The sequence below is a fragment of the Tamandua tetradactyla genome, assembly GCF_023851605.1.
Source record: "Tamandua tetradactyla isolate mTamTet1 chromosome 15 unlocalized genomic scaffold, mTamTet1.pri SUPER_15_unloc_3, whole genome shotgun sequence".
NCBI lineage: Eukaryota > Metazoa > Chordata > Mammalia > Pilosa > Myrmecophagidae > Tamandua > Tamandua tetradactyla.
The window spans coordinates 623,108-649,040 of record NW_027518246.1 but is presented as its reverse complement, the minus strand read 5'-3'; the positions used below and the strand labels follow the sequence as shown (position 1 = coordinate 649,040).

Below are 25,933 nucleotides of genomic sequence, written 5' to 3'. Positions count from 1 at the left end.
TTTGGAGCACACAAAGCCCTGTTAGCCTGCAGCAGTTTAACTGCCAACTGCCTCTTTCCAACTGTCAGCCCTCTGCCTTCTGCCTTCCAGTCCACAGCCCCTTGAGTGACCCAGGTCCATGGTCCCTGACCTCTGTCATGACCTGTGTCCCCATTATGACCCCACTCATCCCTAAAAGTCTCCTCACTGCCAAATCCAGAACCTTGGCTGGCAGACTCTCACCCTGCCTGGGAGATACCCAGCACCATCCAACACCTCACCCAGGAAGCTCCTGGGCTGCCTCCTTCCCCAGACCCATTTCCTGACTCCAAGACACCTGAGGTCATGAAGTCGGGCACACCCCATGCTCTTGTCCTTTCATGATGTCCTGGGACCAAGACAAGCTGTCTATCCACCTGCCAAGGTGCTCTGCTGATGGTGCTGCAGGGTGGACACCCATGTCCTTTCTGTGTCCCACTGAAAGTGGACATGGGATGCTTAGGCTGCTGCAGGTTATACCTATACCTCATAAACTGAACTGCAGGTATCTGAAAATTTATGTGGGGCCACATAGCTGCACTCAGGGAGCACAGATTCAGGGTGCACCCCACATCATGTCCCCTCCTGGCACTCCTAAGGATGGGTTTTAAAGGAAAAGAATGTTAGACAAACTGTTTGTGGTTGTTGGATATTGGGGTGCTCCAAACAGCCTCAGGCTAGAGAGTTAGCTGAGTTCTTTATTTTGGGGTTTGTTTATGGATGGAGTATCCATGGGTTTTGAGGACACTGCATCCTGTGCCAGGGGCTCTGCATCCTGTGCCAGGCTGTGATCTCTACTGAGAACTGCTTAAGCACCACCTCCAGAATGACCCTGACTCCATTTCAAACCTTTTAGCTCTAGTAACTGTATTTTGTTTGATTTCTTTAAACATTTCCCCCTTTTGAGCAAAACCCTACTCTGAAAGTATCTTGGATCAACATTTGGTATTAATTCCTTGGTGCCAGGGAGGCTCATTCCTGGGAGTCATGTCCCACATAGGGGGAAGGTAGTGAGTTTACTTTTACAGTTTGGCTTACAAAGGGCTTGGGGGACCGCCCTTGAGGAACAGGATGGCTTTCAGAGAAGACTCTAAGGCATTACTTATAATTGGGCTTAGTTTCATCAGTACAGAAAATAAATTTCCTAAGTGCAAGCTTCCAGATTGAAGGCTTGGTGTGTTAGCTGGCTCAGGAGGTAGTGGTGGCTGTTCTGGAAATGAAAGACAATAGGAGACATTGTGGTGATGGTAACAGTAAGAAAAGGGATTAACAAGGATTGAGATATGCTGCAAGTCCAGTCTCCCCAGGATCAAAGATTTATCCAATTACATAGGTCTCAGGCTTCAGGGATCTCTTGTACATATAATTAGAGGCCTGTCAAATTCATATAACTAGAGACCTGCATAAGAGTCACCTTTTGAATGACCTTAACTCCATTTGAAATCACTTGGGCACAATCACTGTACCTTTTTGTGTTTCTTTTTACACCCAGTAGGGCTCCAACAGCCTCCCAGAGAATTCTGCTTTTGAGGGGCTGCATATAAAGGGGAAACTCCTACAATGGTGCTTGTGGGAACTTTGCATCAGTTATGAGCTCTCTCCCCAATGAAAAGCCTTCCACTGACATGTTTGCCCTTTCCCTCCTCCTGTCTTCCTAGTGGAGACAAGTCTAAGGAGGTTTTGTCCTCTTATCAGTACCTGAGTCTGTGTACAACCAACAGTATACACTCAGGGAGCTCCTTGACACTGCAGGTGAGTGGAGGACTGGCAAGGCCACACCTAGAGCACGGCTCCCAACTGCTTGTGTGACTGATGCCTTGGTAGGGACCCAAGGATGCTGCTCAGACTGGAACACTGGTAAGAGGTGATGGAGGAAAAGTAAAGCAAGAGATAGAGAGAATCTTCCCACTGTAGGACTGTGTGGGAGAGAGAAAGTGACAGGGCATATTGCAGGTGTGCTGAGTGGAGGTGGGTCACCAAGGCCTGAACAGAGTGTGGTGACAGTGGCAGAAGCTTTGAAATTCACTGAACATGAAGTGGTGGGTGGAAGGTCACAAGGCCAAGGTCACAAGTGCCTACAATGGTAGGGTTTAAGATCATGTGTCTGTGGATGCTGTCTATACCATTCCTTCAAATTTTCTGTTTGAATTATCCATAATGAAAGATGGGGGAAGAACTGAGTGTGGGAAACAAATAGGGAATGAAGATGGTGTGTGTGTATGTGTGCAAGTGTGTGCAAATCTGTGCACACGTCTGTCCCTGCATATGTACATAGCTGTGATTATGTGCACACACATTTCAGGAGTCTCTGAGGGTTAAACCTGCCCAGCACCATCCCCCAGCTCTGTCCTTTTGCAGGCTGGTCCCGTTTGCTTTCTTTCCTCCCGAGAGTCCTTAGAGTTTCTTCTGGTCACTGGTTTCCCTTCTTTTTTAAGTAGCAAATCAGGAAAGGGTGAACATAGCATATCATAAGTCTCCATTTTGATTTAGAAGACTCCTAGTAACATTTTTTGAGTCAGTTTTTCAAAACTTTCAAAGAAAACTTTGCCCATTTCCAGTGTACAGTTACTCCCCAAGCTGAAGGAGGCACATCCTGGCCCTAGGGCAGGTCTGAGTAAGAACTGGGTTCACTCCTGTCCACTGCAAGCTGCATGGGGCAACGATGCTATCAGCTGGCTGGTCAGGGCAGCATCAGGGCAGGGAACACAGAATCTGCCTTCCAGAAGTGGACATTAAATGGCTTGGGTCCCTCAGTGTCCAGAACCCACTACCTGCAAGCAGGCACTGCATAGGAGACACATTCTGTGAAGACCACTGGGTTGTTTCTGAGCCCTGCAACCCCCTGTGGTCATTCTGGGGATTCAGATGGGCCTCTTGGCTGCCTTGAGAACCTCTTACTCATTAGACCAAGACTGTGTGTCTCTGCTGTAAGCACATTCAGAACAAGCCACCATCCTAAACCAGTGTGGCCACATCACTGTGCCCACTTTATGCTCAGTGGTATGAAAACCAGAGAAGAAAGCTGCCCAGGCTGCACATGAATCCAGGAATGGGCCTGGCCTTTTGACTCCAGAAGGCCCTGTTGTTGCCATATTTTGCCCACTTTGGCTGAATAACCTATGCAGTATGTTTTCGCAGTGTTTCTTTCAACAGAGTGTGGTGGATCAAGAGGAAACAGGGTCTCTGGACAGCAAAGGTGGTAGACATGAAAGTCATGCCACAGGTAAGTCATTCCTGAATTTGGGCCATGCTGAGATCAATCCAGGTGTGATTCTCTAAAGATAAAAATATTTCCTAAAACAGGTAAGGGCTAGGACATTTGTCATTGACCAGTGTCTTGATGCTGGTGGTGAGCCTGAAATGCCCAACACCCCAGCCATCTCTGCAAGGGTGCACTGTGGGTGAGCATAAAAGGACAGAGCCAGGTGGACAGTGTGCATTGCAGATAGATGCTCATCTCAAAACTTAACCTTAAGTCTGTGCTGAGCATTGTTGTTGCAGGGCCTCCTGACCTAAGAACCCTATCAGGCAATCAACACCTGCAACTCAAGATACCTTTTGTGAAAGGCCTCCCACCTGCCTCTCTCAGCTGTCTGCTTAAACCCTTAAAAAGATCTGCACAATTCCAGGAGAAGTAACATGATTGCAGTGGGCATAAGCTCCCAGAACCAGTGAGGAACTTCACTCTCAGGCCAAAGGAAATAGCCACACACACATGTGCATGCACACACACACACACACACACACACACTCACACTCAGCAACCCATGTCTGTCATGGTAATTGAGTGAGGCTGACCACCTGGGAACCTGACCCATTCTCCCCTCCCCTGCTCCAGTTGAGGCAGATGATATGGGACAATGAGGCAGGGGGTCTCAGCTCCTCCCTCCACAGATCATGTCATCTGAAGGGAAAGCCATCTACTTCACCCCATCTACCCTACCTGTGCCTTTATTCTCACAGCCTTTAGAGAAGGCCCCCAGTAAAAACCAATTGGATGGGAAGAAGGGAGATGCACCATGCCCTGATGATATCTTCCCATATGGAAAGCCCTATAAGGGGGTCAAAAAGCAAGCATCTCACAATCTGTGGTTTCCTCCACCCTGGGCAGCTTCCAAGGCAGGTCAGAGCCACATGCCCCTGACAGGGTAAGGGTCTCCTCTCGGCAGGATGGAATGAACTCTTGAGAAGAACACTGTCATGGTCAGGGATGTGTGTCAACTTGGCCAAGTTGTGGTACCTGCTTGTCTGGCTGGGTAAGTGCTGGCCTGTCTGTTGCAATAAAGACATTTCATAGAATTAGATCATGATCACATCAGCTGCATCCACAGCTGATTCCATTTACAATCGGTCAAAAGGGATTGTCTTCTGCAATGAGTGATGATTAATCTAATCATGGGAAGCATTTTAAGGAGGATTCAGAAGAGACAGGCCCTATTCCTGTTTCAGCAGGTGAGCCGCTCCTGTGGAGTTCATCCAAACCCTCAATCAGAGTCATTGGCTTCACAGCCTGCCCTGCAGATTTTGGACTCTGTGTTTCCATTGTCATTGGAGACACTTTCATAAGTTTTATATTTGCAAGTGTTCCCTGTTAATTCTGTTTCTCTAGAGAATCCTAACTAATACATCTTGGTACCAGGAGTGGTTCTTAAGAAACAGAATCTTAAAAATGGGTTTTGATGAATAGTTTTCTACTCTGACTGGACTCAAAGTCACTAAGGATTCTGATTCCCATAATCAAAATGACATTCCCAATCCATGGAGTGAGTTGGCAAAAGAGATAGTCAAAATATCACCATTCAATTCTCCTAATCTTTACTTGTATGAAGCCAGGCTCTGGGGGATAATGTTTTTGACACCTTTACAGAGTTTTGTAGAAATAAGAGTCATAGAAGTGTTGGTTGGTTGTTGTTAGATACACTGGCTACATTAAGGAGTGAAAGGGATGGGCTTAAGGCTTTAAATGAGAAGCTTAAGCACCATCTGATAGATGTAGATATTTCTATAAGTATTCTGAAGGAAAATCTTATTTCCTGTAGCCATAGACTTGAGATCTCTAAAAATCAGACTCAGAATCTTATTGTTATAGCAGCAACTTTACAACATAAACTGAAATCTCAATCTTGTATGGTGTCTGCCATTAAAGTGAGGGCATTGATTGGAAAGGAGAGGGACCCTGAAAAATGAGATGGTGGCATATGGATTGATAATGATGTCAGGAATGAGGTTGAAACCCTAGATCATGCTGAGACTTCTCTAGAGAACCCTGCAATAGTTTGCCCTGAAGACATAACCACCCCACCTTCAACCTGCCTTGTGGAGTTGGCCACCCAACCTCCTCCTGAAGGGATTAGCCCTAGAGTGATTAATCCTGTTTCACCAGATGAAACTGAAAATGAAGGCCCTGAAGCAAATGGCTTGGAAGATATTTCTAATTCTTTTCTTGACCCACCCCCCCACCCCTCATTTCTTCCAGACTTCTTCCAGCCTAAAGTCCCAAAAGGCCCCTAAAGGTGAGGTACAAAGTATCACACGTGAGGAGGTACATTATACTCCGAAAGAACTGTGTGAGTTTTCCAATTTATGTCGACAGAATTCAGGAGAATATGTGTGGCAATGGATTTTAAGGGTGTGGGATAATGGTGGGAGGAATATAAGGCTGGATGAGGCTGAATTTATTGATATGGGCCCACTAAGCAGAGATTCTGCATTCAATGTTATAACTTGAGTGGTTAGAAAAGGTATTAACAGTTTGTTTAGATGTGTTTGGTTGAAACATGGATCAAAAGTGGCCAACATTACCTGATGTTGAAATGTCAGAACTGCCCTGGTATAATGTAGGTGAGGGGATCCAGAGGCTTAGAGAGATTGGAATGTTAGGATGGATTTTTCATGCCAAGCCTGCTCTTACACTACAGGAATGTCCAGAGGATGCACCTTTTACCAGAGCAGTGAGAATTAAATTTGTTATACTTGCACCATCATCTCTAAAGAGCTCTGTGGTTGCATTTCTCTATAGGTCAGATATTACTGTAGGAACTCTGTCACTGAACTGGAATCCTTAAACACAATGGGGATGACAGGATCCCAAGTTGGCAGAAACCACGTGGCAGCACCTAATTTCCCAAGACAGGGTAGATATGGCTATTATAATAGACAGCAAACTCAAAGCAGGCTTCAAAATTATATGACAGAGATTTGTAGCATTGGCTAGTAAATCATGGGGTACCGAGAAATGCAATAGAAGGGCAGTCTACTAAATTCTTGTTTGAGCTGTATAAACAAAAGAGTTATAGGTCAGGTGAACAGAATTCTAACTTGAATTACAAAAACACAGACTTATGGCCCCTTAATCAATTTCCAGACTTGAAACAGTTTGCAGACCCAGAGCCCCTTTAATGAAGGGGAGGTCAGGTCCCTTTGGAGGAGAACCCTGTTACACTGCCACAAATTTATACTGTTAATTTTCCTCCAAGCCTTTCCCAAGGAAACCTACAGCCTTTTACAAGGGTAACTGTGCATTGGGGAAAAGGAAACGATCAGATATTTCAGAGATTATTAGACACTGGTTCAGGAGGGACATTAATTCCAGGGAACCCAACATTTCACTCTGGACTACCAGTCAGAGTGAGGCCTTATGGAGGCCAGGAGATCAATGGAGTTTTAGCTCAGGTCCATCTCCCAGTGGGTCCAGTGGGCCCCAGGACCCAGCCTGCAGTTATGTCCCCAGTTCCAGAATGTATAATTGGTATAGACATACTGTGCAACTGGCAGAATCCCCACATTGGCTCTCTAACTCGTGCAGTGAGGGCTATTATGTTGGGAAAGGCCAAGTGGAAGACACTAGAACTGCCCTTATGGAGCAAAATAGTAAATCAGAAGCAATGCTGGATTCCTGGAGAGATTGCAGAGATTATTGCCACTCTTAAGGATTTGAAGGATGCAGGGATGGTGATTCCCACCACATCCTCATTCAACTCCCCTATTTGGCCTGTGCAGAAAAAAAATTGGTCTTGGAGGATGAAAATGGATTATTGTAAGCTCAACCAGGTGGTAACTCCAATTGCAGCTGCTGTTCCAGATGTAGTATCATGGTCTGAGCAAATCAATACATCTCCTGGTACCTGGTATGCAGCTATTGATCTGATGAATGTTTTTTTCTCAATATCTATTAGTAAGGAACACCAGAAACACTTTGCTTTCAGCTGGCAAAGTCAGCAATATACATTCACTGTCCTACCTCAGGGGCATATCAACTCTCCAGCCCTATGTCATAATCTTGTCTGCAGAGACCTTGATCACTTCTGCCTCTCAGAAGACATCACACTGGTCCATCATATTGATGATATCATGTTGATTGGACCTAGTGAGCAAGAAGTAGCAACTATTCTAGATTCACTGGTAAGGCATTTTCATGGCAGAGGATGGGAGATAAATCCAACAAAAATGATGGGACCTTCCACCTCAGTGAAATTTCTAGGTGTCCTGTGGTGTGGGGCATGTCGAGATATCCATTCTAAGGTGAAGAATAAGTTGTTGCATCTGGACCCTCCTATGACCAAAAAAGAGGCACAATGCCTAGTTGGTCTCTTTGGATTTTGGAGACAACATATTCCTCATTTGAGTGTTCTACTCCAGCCCATTTATCGAGTGACAAGAAAAACTGCTAATTTTAAGTGGGGACCTGAACAACAGGAGGCTCTGTGACAGGTTCAGGGTGCTGTACAAGCTGCTCTGCCACTTGGGCCATATGATCCAGCAGATCCAATGGTGCTGGAAGTGTCAGTGGCAAATAGAGATGCTATCTGGAGCCTTTGGCAGGCCCCTATAGGAGAATCACAATGCAGATCCTTGGGATTTTGGAGCAAAGCCTTATCAACTGTTGCAAATAATTACTCTCCTTTTGAGAAACAGCTTTTGGCCTACTACTGGGCCTTAGTAGAGACTGAATGCTTAACCATGGGACACCTAGTTACCATGAGACCTGAGTTACCTATCATGAGCTGGGTGTTGTCTGACCCACTAAGCCATAAAGTTGGGCATGCAAAGCAGCACTCTATTGTAAAATGGAAATGGTATATACAAAATAGGGCCAGAGCAGGTCCCAAAGGCACAAGTAAGCTACATGAGGAAGTGGCCCAAATGCCCATTGTTTCCACTTCTGCCACATTACTTTCACTTTCCCAGACCAGAGCTATGGCCTCTTGGGGAGTTCCTTACAATGAATTGACTGAGGAAGAGAAAACTTGGGCCTGGTTTACAGATGGTTCAGCATGATATGCAGGTACCACCTGAAAATGGACAGCTGCAGCATTACAACCCTTTTCTGGGGTGTCCTTGAAGGACAGTAGTGAGGGGAAATCCTTCCAGTGGGCAGAACTTCGAGCAGTGCACTTGGTTGTTCATTTTGCTTGGAAGGAAAACTGGCCAGAGGTGTGTTTGTATACTGACTCACAGGATGGTACTATTGGTTTAGCTGGATGGTCAGGGACTTGGAAAGACCATAATTGGAAAATTGGTGACAAAAAGGTCTGGGGAAGAAGTATGTGGATAGACCTTTCTGAGTGGGCTAAAAACATGAAGATATTTGTGTTCCATGTGAATGCACAGCAGAGGGTGACTTCAGCAGAGGAAGATTTTAAAAATCAAGTGGATAAGATGACCCATTTTGTGGATACCAGTCAATCTCTTTCCCCAGCAACTCCTGTCATTGCCCAATGGGCTCATGAACAAAGTGGTCATGGTGGTAGGGATGGAGGTTATGCATGGGCTCAACAACATAGGCTTCCACTCACCAAGGCTTGCCTGGCTACAGCCACGGCTGAGTGTCCAACATGCCAGCAACAGAAGCCCACACTCAGCTCCCGATATGGCACCATTCCCTGAGGTAATCAGTCAGCTACACGGTGACAGGTTGATTACATTGGATCACTCCCTTCATGGGGGAGGCAGCGATTTATTCTAACTGGAATAGACACATACTCTGGATATGGGTTTGCTTTCCCTGCACACAATTCTTCTGCCAAAACTACCATCCGTGGGCTTACAGAATGCCTTATCCATCGTCATGGAATTCCACATTGCATTGCTTCTGATCAAGGAACTCACTTCACAGCAAATGAAATGTGGGAATGGGCACATGCACACAGAAATCTCTGCTCTTGCCATGTTCCCCATCATCCGGAAGCAGCTGGATTGATATAATAGTGGAATGGCCTTTTGAAAACTCAATTACGGTACCAATTAGGTAGCAGTACCTTGAAAGGCTGTGGTAATGTTCTCCAGGAAGCTGTATATGCTCTGAATCAGAGTCTTTCATATGGTGCTATTTCTCCCATAGCCAGGATTCATGGGTCCAGTTACCAAGGGGTGGAAATGGGAGTGGTACCACCCCCTATTACCCCTAGTGGCCCACTAGGAAAATTTTTGCTTCCTATCCCTGCAACCCTGAGTTCTACTGGTCTACAGGTTTTAGTTCCAAAATGAGGAGTACTTCCTTCAGGAGAAGCAACAATTATTCCACTGAACTGGAAGTTAAGAGGGCCACCTGGTGCAGTTTGGGGTATTTATGCCACTGGATCAACAAGCCAAGAAGGGGATTACATTGCTGTCTGGGGTGATTGACCTTGATTATCAGGGAGAATTAGGACTGAAACTACATAATGGGGGTAAAGAAGAGTTTTCTTAGAATATAGGAGATCACCTAGAGCATCTTTTAGTACTACCATACCCTGTGTTTAAACTCAATGGAAAACTACAACAGTGCAATCCAGGCAGGAATGAAGGGGTAGGTCTCCCCACCAGGCAAAGAACCATGGCCAGCTGAAGTGCTTGCTGAGGGTAAAGGAAACATGGAATGGGTAGTGGAAGAAGGTATTGATAAATATGAACTATGACCACATGGTGAGTTACAGAAATGAGGACTGTGATGCTGTTTGGTTCCTGTTATACTATTTAAGTTGTAAGATATCAAGTTTAAGAATGAATGTTGCCCAAGGATCGCACCCTATTCTGGAGAGATTTAATGTGTTTCCAGTTATATGCAGGACAGTTGAGTATTGTTAGATAAAAGAAAAAAATGCATGTTTTATTGCTTTATTTGGAAATTGGGTATGGGTTAAGGTGATATATTTAGCTTCCAAGTTGACAAGGGTGGACTGTCATGGTCAGGGACATGTGCCAACTTGGCCAAATTGTGGTACCTGTTTGTCTGGCTGGGCAAGTGTTGGCCTGTCTGTTGCAATGAGGACATTTCATAGAATTGGATCATGATCACGTCAGCTGCATCCACAGCTGATTCCATTTGTAATCAGCCAAAGGGGAGTGTCTTCTGCAATGAGTGATGCTTAATGTAATCATGGGAAGCCTTTTAAGGAGGATTCAGAAAAGACAGGCCCTATTCCTGCTTCAGCTGGTGATCCTCTCCTGTGGAGTTCATCCAGACCCTCCATTGGAGTCGTCGGCTTCACAGCCTGCCCTATGGATTTTGGACTCTGCATTCCTGCAGTCACATGAAACACTTTTATAAATTTTATATTTGCAAGTGCTCCCTGTTGATTCTTTCTTTAGAGAACCCTAACTAATACAACCACCCACCTAAGATAAGACTGCAGTCCTAGAGCCTCATGGAAATGCTTTGCAAGCTGAAGTGAAGGTTGCCCCAGGAAGAGAAAACCCATGAAAATGGTTCTCTGAGAAATTTTTTTGTGTTTGAGAAGTAATTTGGGACCTCAGAGAAGCAGGAACAAAACCTTCAGTGGACCCCATGTGGAGATGAGACAACACATCAGCCAGGGGTGCAAGGGAGATGTGGTGGCTGCAGGCGGACTGGGAAACACAGAATCCAATGGGGCAGAATCAAAATCCCAAGAGGACAGAGAATGGGAGGTGGATGCTGTGAAAATTGCCCTAGTGGCTTGGAAGACAACTGTGAGAAGCCACAATTCAAGCTCTCATAGAACTTCTACAAAACAGTGCCTGAAGCTCCCACATTTTCTCCAGCCCCTTTCTCTGTGCGGAGATGAAGTGTGGAGCTGGACACTTGGCTGAGCCATCCACCAGCCTCCCACATGCAACCACCAGTCCTGGTCATCACTGGAGCTTGGATGTGCTGCTGAGAGCCATGGTGGCAGCTTACCATGGGACCAAAGGCCTGGTCCCAGCGGAGAGTTTGATTCATGACAAACATAAAATTCAGTGTCTTCTATGGAAGCTCAGACTCAGCTGACCTCACCCTGCCTGCCCAGGTTACAGGTGGTTTCAGGTAGCAGTCTTCTTCCATTGTTTGCATGTCATGACCTTTCAAGAGTGCTTTTGAAAAGGCTCAGTCTCTTATTTAAATGTGTTTAATACTTAGTTTTTAAACAACTACTGGTTTCAGTGATAATAACTTAGAATTGTGCATCACTTTCAATTGTCAAGAGCATGTCATGATTATATAAAATTATTTAATCTTTGCAACATGCCCCAGTAAGGGAGTCAACAACTACTATAGATTAAGAGATGAAGGTTCAGAAAGATTGCTCCTTTGTTCTTTCATTTTTACATAATTCCAGAAAGGATTTAAGGTGGATTGTAAGGATCATAAAGCACAAACAGATTGGTGTAAATAAAAAAGAAAGAGGAAAAGAAAATTAACAGATTCAGTAAAATGCAACCAAAAGCTTGCAGGCTCTTTAAATAAATGTGCCAGGATGACTACCAGAATCAACCATCACTCTGAAAACAAGTGAGCATCATGGGTGACTGCATATGTGTGCATGTGCACATGCAGGTACAAGCATTCCTACAAGTGTCCATGAAGCTAGCAAAAAAGTAAGGACTCCTTGGGCTGGAGACTGAATCAAAGAGGAGGCCCACAGAGAAACTAAGCAGGCTCTCATCTGGCCTGTGCCCTGATGACATTTGTCAAACCTGGCAAAGATGTTCTTGTGTTTTCTTGGCTTCACATATAGAAGGAGAAGATCAAACTCAGAGTACAGACAAAATGGGGGTCTGTAAGTGGTATTCCCCATCATTTTGGGATGTCCAAGGGACAGTGCCTTGATTGTAATGGCAAACTACAAGAAACTCACTTCTTCTCCACCTGGGGGTTCAAGAACCATCAGCTGTCTCAAATCTTGGAGCTGAGAGGAAGAGAGAAAAAACACTCTTGAGTATTGGGAACAGCAGATTGCCTTAACTAATGAAGAAGCTAGGTCTTAAAGGATGATTATAATGACTGAATTATAACATAGATATTTCATTTTTACTATTAGAGTATTAGAATAGACAGAAATATGTGAAATCTCTGAACTGTAATCCAGCTCCCTTGATCTCTGGTAATAATTGCATAGTCTTTATCTTGTCCCCTTAGGATTGTAAAATCCTTGTGAATAATCTTTTCTTGTACCCATTTGATCAAGTTTTTTTTTTTACTTTAGAGTCTTTTGATCACTGATGACATCCCCTAATATTTATTAATGAAGGGCCCTGGGTCATCCTTGAACTAACACACCTGAAGTTCAATGCTATCTTGATATAGCTGGATCTAACTAGAATGGACCCACCTAACAAATATGCAGTAGCTTGTACTTTAAACTACACCTTAACATAATTATAACACTAAAACTCACATCTGCCATCATTTGAGGGACACAATTTTATTATACACATTCTATGACTAAACATGTAATCAATCTGTATATGCTCAATAGTTAGAACACCTCCAATTACAGCATTCGGGGCCACTGTACTCATTATGCTAAAGGGTGCCCATCTTTTTTTACTAAATTTTTTATTGTATAATATATCATATATACAAAGTGAAGAAAAAAGCAGTAGTTTTCAAAGCACTCTTCAATAAATAGTTATGACAGATCGCGAGTTTTTCATGGGCTACCATATGATTTTCTAAGATGTTTTCTTCTAACTGCTCCAGAATACAGGAGGCTAGAAGACAAATGTTTTTATCATTGCAATCGACTTTTTAATTTTTTTTGTGAAAAATAACATATGTACAATAAGCAGATTTCAAAGCACAGCATCACAATTAAGTGTAGAACATATTTCAGAGTTTGGCATGGGTTACAATTCCACAATTTTGTGTTTTTACTTCTACCTATTCTAAGATACAGGAGACTGAAAGAGATATCAATTTAATGATTCAGTGATCATATTCATTTGTTAAATCCTATCTTCTCTGTATAACTCCATCACCTTTGATCTTTCTATCCCTCCCTTTAGGGGTGTTTAGGCTATGGCCATTCTAACTTTTTCATGTTGGAAAGTTCTGTCACTAATATGGGGTAGGAGATGGACTATCTGAGGTTCTGGAAAGACTGGGCCCTCTAAGTTTCAGGAGTTATCTGATCCAGGGAATCATCTAGAGGTTTTAGGTTTCTAGAAAGTTACTTTAGTTAATGGAACACTTGTAGAATCTTATATATTGCCCTAGGTGTTCTTTAGGACTGGCTGGAATGGTCCTGGTTGGGGTTTAACAAGTTATGATAGGTAGCAATACATAACTGAAGCTTGTGTGAGAGTAACATCCAGAGTAGCATCTCAATTCTTAACTCTATTTACCACAGATACATTACTAGTTACACTTCTTTCCCTCCATTTGGTCAGGATGGAATTGTTGATCCCTTGGTGCCAGGGCTGAGCTCATCCCTGGGAGTCATCTTCAATGTCACCAGGAAGACTTTCAACTCTGGATGTAATGTTCCACATAGGTAGGAAGGCAATGATATCACTTGCAGAGTTAGGCTTAGAGAGAGTGAGGCCACATCTGAGCAACTAAAGAGGTCCTCCAGAAGTGACTCTTAAGCTTACCTATAGGTAGGCTAAGCTTCTCTGCTACCTACATAAGCTTCACAAGAGTAAGCCTCAAGATCAAAGTCCTGGTCTATAGATTTGTGTGTCCCTAAAATTTGGCACAATATCCAGGGATTCCCTGATGGTAAAATTTAGTAGTTCCATATTTTTTCTCCCATCCCTCAAGGGACTTTGCCAATACATTTTTATTATCTGCTTAATGTACTCTAGGATGTATCCAGGCATTTCATTAAGCTATGCAGGATTAAATGCCTCTTCCTTATTCAGGGATCCCTGTTTTTCAACTGTTCAAATGAGCTACAGATAGGTTGAGTTAGATTATGTGATGCACAAAATTTAGGTTCAATACCAAATAAAACTTTCTTCCTTTGGTCTCAAAGAGTATGTGTGATTCTAAAATATAGACAATGTGTTCTTTACCCCTGTGTTCTGAATTACTTTAACCCCAACCTGATCATCTTTGTTCTTATTTCTAAATATCAAGATATATATATATATATATATATACATGAGACTCTCAAAATCCAAAAATAATAATTACCACACCAGACTAAATGTGTATGCTATAAAAGCTTACCTTCTAGGCCCCTGTTTTCTTATAAGCATTTTCTAAAGAAGACCATACCATAATTGTTCTTCCATTTCTGACTTATTTTTACTCACCAAATGTACCACGTGTTTATTTATGTCATTCCATGCCTCATGACATCATTCCTTTTTGTAGAAGCAAAACATTTGATCATATGTATACACCACCATTTGCCAATATAATTCTCAGTCAGTACATCCTTCAGCCACCTGCATTCACCACGCATCACGTATAGTGCCCAAAGTTCAGTCCATCAACACTCTCAATTTTAAATAACTTCATTGTTCCCAAGAGAAAGTCAATCAATATACACACCATCATCAAATAGGAAATCTATACCTCCTCTTAACTCTTGTCCCTCCCCCACCATTTACCTCTGTTGTTGCTGTGGTAGTGCTGATGTTTTCCTTTAAAACATAACCCATAGTATGCAATAGTAGTTTCCCCCTGTACCCTGGAAATAAGCACTCTTTTTGCATGAATCACACCTTTGAGGTAGTTCTTGCAAGAATGATTTATATTTCTAGTGTTAATCAGTGGGACACATAGGTCCATACAACCCCTTTCAATCTTGTTCACCTTCAATATGGTAATAATACTTATAGATGCATTAGAGAGCTGCCTTCACTTCTACCTACTCTCTTACATTGGAGTTCAACCTCATTAGCTAACCATTCACCCATCTCTAGCTTCTGTGTAATTCTAAATCTCCTATATTCTGCATCATAAGCCTCTGATTTTACCTTTACCATGGCCATAAAAGTGGAATCATAAATTATCTATTCTTTTATGTCTGACATTTCACTCAGCATTATGTCCTCAAGGCTCATCCATCATGTCATGTGCTTCAGGATAATATTTCATCTTACTGCTGCATGATATTCCATCATATATATATATACCACATTTTGTTAATCCACTCATCCGTTGATGGGCATTTGTTCTGCTTTCATCTGTAGGAGAAAGGGTAAAAACAAGACCTGCAGAATTTGTTGGGAGCAGCTGAGGTCAGGGTGGTGGTGGCAGTAAACTGTGGAGATTATTATCTGCTTTATGTAGAACAGTGTGGGAGGAAGAGAATGTTTGTTTACCCCAAATGGTTAAGTTAAGTATGAAGGAAGAGAGCACTGAAAGATAAGCACTCTGTTCCCTCAGGAAAGGCATGCATGTCTTTTGTCACCCTGCAGTAGACAGGGAGGATCTGGTTTAGAATAAAGTTGCCTGTTGTCTGTTATGGCTGATCTTCAGACCTCCTGATCCTGACTGTTTCTTTCTCATCATTCCTTAATATCCTTCACACTCTGGTCCCGTGGAAGCAACATTCATCTTTAGGTGATTGTGAATAGTGCTGCTATGAACATCAGTGCACAAATGTCTGTTTGTGTCATTGCTTTCAGCTCTTCTGGGTATATATCAAGTACTGCTATTGCTGGGTCATAGGGAAACTTGATATTTAGTTTCCTAAAGAACCACCAAACTGTCTTCCATAGTGAATGCATGATCATACATTCTCACCAGCAGTGCATGTGTTCCAATTTCTCCACATTCTCTCCAACCCTTATAGTTTCCTGTTTGCTTAATAGCAGTCATTCTTACAGTTGTGAGGTGGTATCTCATTGTAGTCTTGAAATGCATTTCCCTTATACATGCCCATCTATTGATACTAAAAAATTTTTTAAGAATTATTACAGATTGAGGAGGACAGATTTTTGGGTGCATAGGCCATCTGACTTCCAGCCTCATGCCCAGCAATAAACTCTTTCTCTCTTTTGAAACCTTGTTGTCCCAGACATTGGTCATTTGAGGCATTGGGCAGAGAATCCACCACCTTTGATTGGTATCACAACTGGGATAGGAGGGTGTATTAGTTAAAGTTCTGTAGAGAAATAGAATCAACAGGGAACCCTAGCAAATATAAAATTTATGAAAGTGTCTCACGTGACCGCGGGAATGTAGAGTCCAAAATCTGCAAAACAGGCTGTGAAGCCGATGACTCTGATGGAGGGTCTGGATGAACTCCACAGGAGAGGCTTACCAGCTGAAGCAGGAATGGAACCTGTCTCTTCTGAATCCTCCTTAAAAGGCTTCCCATAATTAGATTAAGCATCACTCATTGTAGAAGACACTCCCCTTTGGCTGATTACAAATGAAATCAGCTGTGGATGCAGCTGATGTGATCATGATCTAATTTTATGAAATGTTCTCATTGCAACAGACAGGCCAGCACTTGTCCATCCAGACAAACAGGCACCACGACTTGGCCAAGTTGACACAAGCCTCTAACCATGACAGTACACCCCTTGTCAACTTGGCAGCTATATATATCACCTTAAACCATACCTAATTTCCAAATGAAAACAATAAAACACATGTTTTTTCTTTTACCTGACAATACTCAACTGTCCTGCAAATAATGGAAACATTAAATCTCTCCAGAATAGGGTGCAAATCCTAGGGCAACATTCATTCTTAAACTTGATATCTTACAACTGAAATAGTATAACATAAGCAAAACAGCATTACAGTCCTCGTTTCTGTAACTGATCATGTGGTCAAAGTTCATATTTATCACTACCTTCTTCCACTAACCATTCCATGTTCCCTTTGCCCTCAGCAAGCACTTCAGCTGGCCATGGTTCTTTGCCTGGGGGGGAGACCCCTACCTTCATTCCTGAAGGTTCAGACCCATTGGTAGTCCAGCCTGGATTGTGTTGTTGCAGTTTTCCATTGATTTTAATCACAGTGCATGGTAGTACTAAAAGACACCCTAGGAGATCTTCTATATTCCAAAAACCTCTTCTTCACCTCCATTATGTAGTTGAGTTCTACTACCTCCTGATAGTCAGGATCAATCACACAAGACAATAATGTAATCCCCTTCTTGACTTGTTGATCCAGTGGCATAAGTAACCCAAACTGACCAGGTGGTAGTATTAACTTTCAGTTCAGTGGAATCATTGTTGTTTCTCCTGGAGGAAGCATTCCCTATTTTGAAACTAAAACCTGTAGACCAGCAGAGCTCAGGTTGCAGGGGCAGGAAGCAAAAATTTTCCTAGTGGGTCACTAGGGGTAATAGTGAGTGGTACCACTCCCACTTCCACTCCTTGGTTCCTGGATCCATGGATCCTGGCTATGGGAAAAACAGCACCATATGGAAGACTCTGATTCAGAGCATATACAGCTTCCTGGAGGACATTACCACAGACTTTCAAGATATTGCCACCTAGTTGGCACCATAATTGAGTTTTCAAAAGGCCATTCCACCATTCTCTTAATCCAGCTGCTTCTGGATGATGGGGAACATAGTAAGACCAGAGAATTCCATGAGAATGTGCCTATTCCCACACTTCATTTGCTGTGAAGTGTGTTCCTTGATCCAGAGCAATGCTATGTGGAATACTATGATGATGGATAAGGCATTCTGTAAGACCACAGATGATAGTTTTGGCAGAAGCATTGTATGCAGGGAAAGCAAAACCATATCCAGAGTATGTGTCTATTCCAGTTAGAACAAACCGTTGCCCCTTCCATGAAGGGAGAGGTCCAATGTAATCAACCTGTCACCATGTAGCTGACTGGTCACCTCGGGGAATGGTGCCATATCAGGGACTGAGTGTGGGTCTCTGCTGCTGACAGATTGGGCACACAGCAGGGGCTGTAGCCAGGTCAGCCTTGGTGAATGGAATTCCATGTTGCTGAGCCCATGCATAACCTCCATCCCTGCCACCATGACCACTTTGTTCATGAGCCCATTGGGCAATGACAGGAGTTGCCGGGGAAAGAGGCTGACTGGTATCCACAGAATGGGTCATCTTATCCACTTGATTATTAAAATCTTCCTCTGCTGAAGTCACCCTCTGCTGTGCATTCACATGGAACACAAATATCTTCATGTTTTTAGCCCACTCAGAAATGTCTATCCACATACTTCTTCCCCAGACCTCTTTGTCACCAATTTTCCAATTATGGTCTTCCCAAGTCCCTGACCATGCAGCCAAACCATTACCAACAGCCTGTGAGTCAGTATACAAACACACCTCTGGTCAGTTTTCCTTCTAAGTGAAATGAACAGCCAGGTGCTCTGCTCAAATTTCTGCCCACTGAGAGGATTTTCCCTCACCACTCTCCTTCAAGGACACCCCAGAAAGGGGTTGTAATGCTGCAGCTGTCCACTTTTGGGTGGTACCTGCATATTGTGCTGAAACCAGGCCTGAGTTTTCCTCAGTCAATTCACTGTAAGGCACTCCCCAAGAGGCCATAGCTCTGGTCTGGGAATGAGAAAGTAATGTGCTGGGCGTGGAGACCATGGGCATTTGTGCCACTTCTTCATGTAACTTACTTGTGCCTTAAGGACCTGCTCTGGCTCTGTCTCATATATACAATTTCCATTTTATGATAGAGTGCTGCTGTGCATGCCAAACTCTATGGCTTGGTGGGTCAGACAACACCCAGCTCATGATAGGCAACTCAGGTCTCATGGTAATTTGCTGGCCCATGGTTAAGCGTTCAGTCTCTACTAAGGCCCAGTAGCAGGCCAAAAGCTATTTCTCAAAAGGAGAGTAGTTATCTGCAACAGATGGTTAGGCTTTACTCCAAAATCCAAGGGTCTGCATTGCGATTGTCCTATAGGAGCCTGCCAAAGGCTCCAGATAGCATCTCTATTTGCCACTGACACTTCCAACACCACTGGATTTGCTGGATCATATGGCCTAAGTGGCAGAGTAGCTTGAACAGCAGCCTGGACCTGTCACAGAGCCTCCTCTTGTTCAGGACCCCACTCATAATTACCAGCTTTTCTGGTCACTCAATAAATGGAGCATACCCAAGTTAGGAATACGTTGTTGCCAATATCCAAAAAGACCAACTAGATGTTGTGCCTCCTTTTTGGTCATAGGAGGAACCAGATGCAGCAACATATCCTTCACCTTAGAAGGGATATCTCAACATGTCCTACACTACTGGACACCTAGAAATTTCACTGAGGCGGAAGGCCCCTGTATTTTTGGTGGATTTGTCTCCCATCTTCTGACATACAAATGCCTTACCAGTAAATCTACAGTAGTTGCTACTTCTTGCTCAGTAGGTCCAATCAACATAATATTATCAATCAATATAATGGACTAGTTTGATGTCTTGTGGGAAGCAGAAATGATCAAGGTCTCTGCTGACAAGATTATGACATAGGGATGGAGAGTTGATATACCCCTGAGGAAGGACAGTGAAAGTATATTGCTGACCTTGCCAGCTGAAAGCAAACTGTTTCTTCTGGTCCTTATGAATAGCTATTGAGAAAAAAGCATTTGCCAGATCAATAGCTGCATACCAGGTAACAGGAGATGTATTGATTTGCTCAAGCAATGATTCCACATCTGGAACAGCAGCTGCAATTGGAGTTACCACCTGGTTGAGCTTACAATAATCCACTGTGATCCTCCAAGACCCATCTGTTTTCTGCACAGGCCAAATAGGAAAGTTGAATGGGCATATGGTGGGAATCATCACCCCTGCATCCTTCAAGTCCTTAGGAGTGTCAGTAATCTCTGCAATCTCTCCAGGAATCCGGCATTGCTTCTGATTTACTATTTTGCTTGGCAGGGGCAATTTTAGTGGCTTCCATTTGGCCTTCCCCACCATAATAGCCGACACTGCATGAGTCAGAGAGCCAATGTGGGGATTCTGCCAGTTGCTCAGTATGTCTATACCAATTATGCATTCTGGAACTGGGGAATTAACTACAGGATGGGTCTGGGGGCCCACTGGACCCACTGTGAGATGAACCTGAGCTAAAACTCCATCAATCACCTGGCCTCCATAAACCCCCACTCTGACTGGTGGTCCAGAGTGATGCGCTGGGTCCCCTGGAGTTAATGTCACTTCTGAACCAGTATCTAATAATCCCCCAAATATCTGATCATTTCCTTTTCCCCAATCCACAGTTACCCTGGTTAAAGGCCATTGGCCTCCTTGGGGAAGGCTTGGAGTAAGACTAACAGTATAATTCTGTGGCAGTGTAACAGGATTCTCCCCCAAAGGGACCTGGCTTCCCCTTCATTCAAGGGGCTCTGGGTCTGTAAACTTGTTTCAAGTCTGGAAATCGATTAAGGGGCTGTGATTGTGTTTTTGTAATTCAGGTTAGACTTCTGTTCACTTGACCTAGAACTCTTTTGTTTTTACAGCTCAAACAAGAATTTAGTGGACTGCCCTATTGTATTTCTAGGTACCCCATGATTTACTAGCCAATGCCACAAATCTATGTATGCCATATAATTTTGATGCCTGCTTTGAGTTTGCTGTCTATTATAATAGCCACATCTACCCTGTCTTTGGTGATTAAGTGCTGCCATGTGACTTCTGCCAACTTGGGATCCTGTCATCCCCATTGTGTTTCAGGATTACAGCTCAGTGACAGCAGTTCCTACAGTAATATCTGACCTACAGAGAAGTGCAACCACAGAGCTCTTTAGCGATTATGGTGTTAGTTTCACAAATTTATTTCTCACTGTTCTGGTAAAAGGTGCAACCTCTGGACATTCCTGGAATGTACGAGCAGGCTTGGCATGAAAAATCCACTCTAACATTCTAATCTCTCTAAACCTCTGGATCCCCTCATTTACATTATACCATGGCAGTTCTGGCATTTCAACCTTAGGTAATGTTGGCCACCTTTTGATCCATGTTTCAACCAACCACCCAAACAAACTGTTAATACCTTTTCTTACCACGTGAGCTATAACATTGAATGCAGAATCTCTGCTTAGTGGGCCCATATCAACAAATTCAGCCTGATCCAGCCTTATATTCCTCCCACCATTATCCCACACCCTTAAGATCCATTACCACACATATTCCCCTGATTTCTGTCTATATAAATTGGAAAACTCATACAGTTATTTTGGAGTATAACCTACCTCCTCATGTGTGATACTTTGTACCTCACCTTTAGGGGCCTGTTGGGACTTTAGTCTAGTTATAGGTCTGGAAGAAATGAGGGGTAGTGGGGGTGGGTCATGAAAAGAATTAGAAATATCTTCTAAGTCATTTGCTTCAGAGCCTTCATTTGCAGTTTTTCTGGTGAGACATGATTAATCTCTCTAGGGCTAATCCCTTCAGAAGGATGTTGGGTGGCCAACTCCTCAAGGCAGGCTGGAGGTGAGGCAGTTATTTCCTCAGGACAAACTATTACAGAGTTATCTAGAGAAGACTCAGCATGATCTAGGGTTTCAACCTTACCCCCAACATCATTATCAATCCATATGTCACCATCCCATTTTTCAGGCTCCCACCCCTTTCCAATCAATGCCCTCACTTTAACAGCAGACACCATGCAAAATTGAGATTTCAGTTTATGTTGTAAAGTTACTGCTCTAACAATAAGATTCTGAGTCTGACTTGCAGAGATCTCAAGTCTATGGCTACAGGAAATAAAATTTTCCTTCTGGATACTCATAGAAATGTCTACATCTTTCAGACAGTGCTTAAGCTTTGTGTTTGAAGTCTTAAGCCCATCCCTTTCACCCCTTAATGTAGCCAGTATATCTAACAACAACCAACCAACATCTGTATACTTCTTATTTCTACAAAACTCTATAAAGGTGCCAAAAATTATCCCCCAGAATCTGTGTTTGTACAAGCGAAGCATTAGGAGAATTGAATGATATTTTGACTATCTCTTTTGTCAGCTCACTCCATGGATTGGGAGTATCATTCTGATTATGGGGCTCAGAGTCCTTAGTGTCTCTGAGTCCAGTCAGAGTAGAAAACCACTCATAAAAACCCATTTTTAAGATTCTGTTTCTTAAGAACCACTCCTGGTACCAAGATGTATTAGTTACGGTTCTCTAGAGAAACAGAATTAACAGGGAACACTAGCAAATATAAAATTTATAAAAGTGTCTCGTGACTACAGGAATGCAGAGTCCAAAATCTGCAGGGCAGGCTGTGAAGCCGATGACTCTGATGTAGGGTCTGGATGAACTCCACAGGAGAGGCTGACCAGCCGAAGCAGGAATGGAAACTGCCTCTTCTGAATCCTCCTTAAAAGGCTTCCCACGATTACATTAAGCATCACTCATTATAGAAGACACTCCCCTTTGGTTGATTACAAATGGAATCATCTGTGGATGCAGCTGATGTGCTCATGATCTAATTCTATGAAATGTCCTCATTGCAACAGACAGGCCAGCACTTGCCCACCCAGACAAACAGGTCCCACAACTTGGCCAAGTTGACACATGTCCCTGACCATGACAGAGTGTGATCCCAAGTCCTCGAGCTGAGAATATAATATAGAATAAATCTGGACTGGTCATGCCAGGGACCATTTTACACTGAAGAATTGCTCTTCATCCTTTTTTTCCAAGATTTTACACAAATAAAAGAAAACCAAAAGCTCCACATTAAAAAACAAGCACTGTAGGTAAGGAGCAGACTCTGTTGCATACTCAGTCACATGGGTGCTGCTGAGCTGGGCTCAAAGGCACTTGGCTGTGCCACAAGAAGGAGTTCAAGAGCACAGCACAGAGGGAGCAAGATGCCATTAAAGAGTGAAAAGTCACACAAATTTGGGAGACTATTTCTCATGCATAACTGATAAAGTCTTGGTATCCAGAATACATAAATGTTTATGGTTCAAGGGGAAGAAAAATAGAGAAATGACTGAATGGCATATCACAAAAGAGGATCCCAAATGGCCAGGAAATACATGAAAATTGCTTAAACATTTATGCCATTGTATACGGAAAACAAAAATTTAAATCTTTGAGAACAAAGCCATGGCCAGGAGGGGAGTAATGGAGATGACCCCCATGCTGGGAGCATTTGGCATGGCCCACCCTCCCTGGGAGCAGGAGTTGCAGTCCTGGGGGGAGGGTGGTATCAGAGAATTGCCTACCTGGGTGCCATGTGGGTAATATGCATCACAGCACTGCATATTGGCACCTCAGGCCTGGTCAATGGAAATGCCCATTGCAGAGACTGGACAGTAAGCAGGGGACAGTGTACAAGGAGCTACTACACTGCACTGAAGAGAAGGAAGCACAGGTGGGCACTTGTACTTGTGGTGTCACAGACCTTCCCCCCACCTCTCATCCTGATGTTTCCTTTCCTCTGCAGGAGGTGATCCACCAGTTCCAGTTGAGGGCTCCACATGCATGGGGCCCTTCAACTCAGACACCCTGGAGAAGTCCCTGCTCCCAAGAACACCAAACCCAGTAGCCACAGGCCATCAGCTCCTGAGCTCTGGGAAACCATCCAGGGGGCCACAAGTCCCAGAGCTTGGGATCAAATGCTGGTGCCAACAAGCCTGAGGAGCTGAGCTTCCAGTTGGGGTGTGACCCCCAGCAGGACCCATTGCCTCAGTTCAATGAGGCTGAGCCTGTTCATGGCAACTCAGCTGTCAGTGGGGACTCAGCTGCCAATGGGGACATGCCATCCAGCCAGGCAGCCACAGATCTGCCTGCTGCCCAGGTTGAGGTCAGTATTGATCTGTTATCTGTCCTGAGCCTTCACACATCTGTGGTCCTCCCATGGATGATGAACTGGAGTCTGTGGTCATCCCCATGGGAGATGACATTGGGATTGGAGAAGGGGATCTATCTGTTTTTCAAGTGCAAAGGCAGCCTCAAGGAGCTCTGAGAGCTCAGTGCCAAGTCCCACCCAAGTCCTGGAGGCCCAGGAGAGGAGACCCCAGAGAGAAGGGACCCTGCACAGGCTCTTGGCTCCTAAGCCAGTAGTTGAGAAAAGAAGAACCCATAGCTGCAGTTTTCCTGTCTGGCTAACTGGGAAGATTTTAAGATTTTGTTAAGCTCTGTACTGTATTCAGCTTAGTGCCATGTTCCCTTGCCTACCCTCTTAGGACCTTCCACTGCCCACTGCTCTCACCTGCATGCTTGGGAACTGAAACCCCAGCTCCCACTGTGTAGGAATGGGGCAGGGCCATTTCCTGTGCGTGTGTCTGGGCTGAAATGAGACCAAGCGGGTCATGAGCTAGCAGAGCACATTCCTGGTTGGTATGTACTTGCCCATCACCAGCCTTTCCAGAGGTACCTCCAAGGCTGGGGTGCTTCCTCATGGGAGTGTCACCTCCTTCAGTCCCCCAGGTGCCCTCCCTTTCCAGGTGCTAGGGCCTCAGAGTGGTCCTGCTGCACCTCTGGGGTGGATTTCTGCCTGTCTCCATGTCCATGTCTATATGTCTATGTTTGAGTCCACACGTAGGCCAGATCTTCAGGAATCCTGAGGCAGAATTTTCTTCCCCAGGATGCCTCACTTTGCTCCTCAGGCCTTCACCAGATGGGATGAGGTGACCACATTGTCAAGGGCATACTTAAACTCAGCTGATTGACATGGTTAACTATGCCAGCAAAATACCTCCAACCACTGGCAAGGCCAGTGTCTGATCAAACAACTGGACACCATGGCCCAGCCCAGTGGATGCATGGAATTCACCATCCCAAACACCTTCCTCTAACTGGAAATTCTCCAGAGGGTTTCTGCAAAGTACCCCACACATTGCAGCCTCTCCAAGGGGGTCAGTCCTCCTAGGGGGGTTTCCACATCCCTGCCTCTCAGCTTCTGTTGCTCTGCCACATTCCACTTCCCACTGCACCTTTCCAAGATGAATTTGTTCAAAGACAACCAGTGTTTGTCTCCATCATGGAGGAGGGGCAGTGCCTGATGCAAATACGGTGACCACTTCACCTCCATGTGTGGCCCAACTCACAACCCACTTCTGGACAGGAGCGAGCCCATTGCATTTATGTGAACAGTGTGGAGTCTATGTGTTCTGAAAATTGTCTTGACAGCCTACTTTTTCACTAATAGGAGTCCAAATGAGGAAGGTGCCAATTATCCTATTTGTATGGTGAATAACTACCAGGCCACAGCAGAGTTTAGTGGTATGTAACCTCAAAGAAAAACTGAGTCACAGAGAAGCTGGTTTGGAGATCCAACACCCCTGCCTGTTCTCTCTCCCAGACTTGTAAATCTGACTTCCCAGTGTCTGGAGTGGGAGATGTTTCAGTGACAAGAGTTTGAAAGAATAAATCTTTGGTGGAGATTGCCTGGAGGTGGAAAGCAAAGGGACTTGGAGGGGCAGGGGGTGGACAGACACAGGACTCCATGACATGGGATGGGGGCTGAGATGCCCCAAGGGCTTGGTGGACCACATGGGCAGAGGGTCATTTTCCACCCGGCACCTGTAACCCTTCTCCCGGGTGAGCCCCCAACTTCCTGCTCCCTCTGAGGGGTCTCTGACCTCAGACATGCTGGGAGTCAGTCCTGTAGCTCTGCCTGGGGTGAGATTCCACCCTTGGGAGAACAGAGCCCAGGAGTGTCTGCCCTGGCTGTTCAGGGGTCAGCTCCACTGAACACCAGAGGAGAAGAGGCTTGGGGTGGGGCTGTTTCTCAGCTGCCTGGGGCAGGTTTCCTAGGGAGGAGGCCTGGAGAATGGATGCCCTGCACCCCCACACCCAGCGTATCTGACAGGTACTCTAGTATTTCCGGCCAGCCCCAGGG

General features: G+C 44.4%; 1 protein-coding gene across 5 annotated transcripts; it reads left to right on the top strand.

The window, feature by feature from the left end:
* Positions 1 to 65: 65 nt before the first annotated feature.
* Positions 66 to 25,858, top strand: LOC143672789 (uncharacterized). Of its 5 annotated transcripts, none has more exons than XM_077147290.1 (4): positions 66 to 403; positions 3,172 to 3,241; positions 23,534 to 23,893; positions 25,241 to 25,858. In XM_077147290.1, exons 1-3 carry the CDS (start codon positions 344 to 346, stop codon positions 23,725 to 23,727), a joined length of 324 nt encoding a protein of 107 aa, XP_077003405.1. In that variant the 5' UTR covers positions 66 to 343; the 3' UTR covers positions 23,728 to 23,893; positions 25,241 to 25,858. The 5 variants fall into 5 exon arrangements, 2 of the variants coding, with proteins under 2 accessions (XP_077003405.1, XP_077003404.1); XR_013170036.1 differs by lacking the exon at positions 66 to 403 and adding an exon at positions 497 to 523; XR_013170035.1 differs by lacking the exon at positions 66 to 403 and adding an exon at positions 497 to 523 and having other exon boundaries at positions 3,157 to 3,241.
* Positions 25,859 to 25,933: the final 75 nt, after the last annotated feature.